Source organism: Sitodiplosis mosellana, unplaced genomic scaffold (genome assembly GCF_009176505.1).
Source record: "Sitodiplosis mosellana isolate CC-2019 unplaced genomic scaffold, AAFC_SMos_1.0 Smas_scaffold_5984, whole genome shotgun sequence".
In the NCBI taxonomy this organism is placed as follows: domain Eukaryota; kingdom Metazoa; phylum Arthropoda; class Insecta; order Diptera; family Cecidomyiidae; genus Sitodiplosis; species Sitodiplosis mosellana.
In genome coordinates this window covers 1-2,102 of record NW_022601226.1, presented here as the reverse complement: position 1 = coordinate 2,102, position 2,102 = coordinate 1, and the positions used below count along the sequence as shown (strand labels likewise).

The 2,102-nt window shown below is 33.9% G+C and overlaps 1 protein-coding gene across 2 annotated transcripts; it reads left to right on the top strand.

Moving 5' to 3' along the window:
* The first annotated feature begins 567 nt into the window (after positions 1-567).
* Positions 568-1,961, top strand: LOC129573169 (putative ankyrin repeat protein RP714). 2 transcript variants are annotated; one of them, XM_055453462.1, is made up of 7 exons: positions 568-670; positions 746-829; positions 1,058-1,133; positions 1,306-1,359; positions 1,427-1,525; positions 1,610-1,708; positions 1,797-1,961. In XM_055453462.1, the coding sequence occupies exons 2-7, from the start codon at positions 776-778 to the stop codon at positions 1,844-1,846; spliced, it is 432 nt and encodes a 143-aa protein (XP_055309437.1). In that variant the 5' UTR covers positions 568-670; positions 746-775; the 3' UTR covers positions 1,847-1,961. The 2 variants fall into 2 exon arrangements, with proteins under 2 accessions (XP_055309437.1, XP_055309436.1); XM_055453461.1 differs by lacking the exon at positions 568-670 and having other exon boundaries at positions 731-829.
* The last annotated feature ends 141 nt before the right edge of the window (positions 1,962-2,102 follow it).

The following is a 2,102-nucleotide window of genomic DNA, read 5'->3' as shown; positions in this document are numbered from 1 at the left end:
TTCCTTCTCTTCGAACTGTCGCCACATCGCAATACACTTACCTTGGTGTTAGCGTCTTAGCATGAATGTTACTCACACAAACACACAACGAAATGTCAGTCAAGTCGCAGAACGCATTTGAAACGAGAGCAAATGTGAGTGCGTTCAGCGTTTGGTGACTTGACTGAACAATGCATGAGCAAACTAAATGAGCAAATTGGAAAAATCAATGAAACAAACACGAAATTAAAATTAACAAAGAAAAAACTTAAAACTAATGCAAAAGTCCACGACACCTAGTATTACTTCATATTACTTCGCAGGTATTATGTATTACTTTTGAGTGGATTGCCCCTTGGACATATCGTAAAATTTGAATCGCTGTATTTCCATATTCAAATAGCCAAGTCAAATAAACACCACTCAAGACTTCGAGAGTGAACAATATTTACTTAAATTTGCAATTCAATGTGATTCAACTGCGTTTTTTTCAGACCATCATGAACGTGATGAAGGAATGAACGCAAACATCTGGTATTTTCAATGCGATCTATTTGATGTGAAACGCAAAATTATGCACAATCCCACCAATAAAGTCAATTGTTTGACTTATTTTCATAAAGAATGTGTGCATTTATAATCTCCATACCATTATTGTAATGTCGGTACAAGCGATGTGACCACTTGAAAAGTATATAAAAAGATACGTTCCATCCGTATGTCCATCAAACAATTCGTTAATTCCTAACGATTGATACCTTTACAGAAAATTGTTGATTGTTTGAAGCTGAAAAAAATGCTGAGTCGAAGATCTTTCACGCTGCTGCTCATTGGCTTGGTGGTATCCGAGGTGAGTTGACAATTTCAGTCGAATTTTTTGTGTCATTCTAAGAATTGTAGTCGAAAATTCGATCTTTAAATTTAAACATTTTAGTCGATTTTTTGTAATTTTAATGCCTATTTTGAAGTTTTTCAATGAAAACAAATCTTCCATTTGAAACTTTTATTCCAATACACGTATTACAATACCAATCCGTCGTTCTCATTCCAAATGTATCACTTTATTTTATTTCTGTAGTTCTTAGTCGTGGATGTGATTGGAGCACCTTCCGTGGAAGAAATAGCAAAAGCTCTGGAGCAGAACAAACCAGACGGTAAGATCGGAACTCAATTTCTTTATCATGTTTCACTCTTGAATTCCATATACAAAGCACCTTTTGATGTATGGAGTAAAAATAGCTAGCAGTGTGTTGAAAAGTTCATCTCATGAATAAAAGACATTTTCTTTCGATTCACTTCACTGATCTACTTTTTTCCAATTTTCAGTGAACAAAAGAGACAAAAGTGGAAAGACAGCTCTGCATAGAGCTGCTGAATCTGGTAATTTCGAGCATTTAAAAAAAAATGTTTTGTTCAATCTGTTCTATTGATCAAAATTATATTTCAGGTAATGCGAAGGAAGCAAAAAAACTCATCGACAATGGAGCCCATGTTGATATTGGAAATCATTTTGGTTTGACACCTCTTCATTTTGCCGCTTCCAATGGTAATGCTGAATATTTGTTTTCACCGTGTATAAGAAATTGCAACCATGGTTTGATATTTTTCATCGATCTGTATTATTTTTCAGGTCACAAAGATGTCACTAAAGTGCTCATCGACAATGGGGCCTACATTAATCATGAAGATGATATGAACCTGACACCTCTTCATTATGCTACTAAAAAAGGTAATATATTGAATGTTTATTTTGACTAAATTTAATTTTTAATCTTAGTTTGGTTCGATCTTTTTTATTGATTTATTTCATTTTTCAGGTCACAATGAGTTGGCTCAATATCTCCAGGGAAATGGTGGACGAAAATGAATTAGCTGCATAATCGGATGATTTCCTTCGACTCCCGTATTCGATTGTCCTGTAGAATATTATTTTCAATACATTTTTTGTCAATCTTTAACCATACCGATACTGTTGCTTTGTTGGAACATCAATTAAAATTCTGTTAAAAAAACAGCTCAAGTTATTTGTCTTTTAAATTGATTACGGTATTGGTATTAGTATTGAGTAGAGTATCTTTTTAGCTTTAGCTTTCTTTGCAATTCCTTCGAGGATTTGCCTTTCT

Bases quoted from the DNA above. Each gene is read 5' to 3' on its own strand.
- LOC129573169 (XM_055453462.1), top strand. From the start codon at position 776: ATGCTGAGTCGAAGATCTTTCACGCTGCTGCTCATTGGCTTGGTGGTA. The intron at 1,134-1,305 runs GTAAGATCGGAA...TCCAATTTTCAG, and splicing joins GGAGCAGAACAAACCAGACG to TGAACAAAAGAGACAAAAGT. The intron at 1,360-1,426 runs GTAATTTCGAGC...ATTATATTTCAG, and splicing joins GCATAGAGCTGCTGAATCTG to GTAATGCGAAGGAAGCAAAA.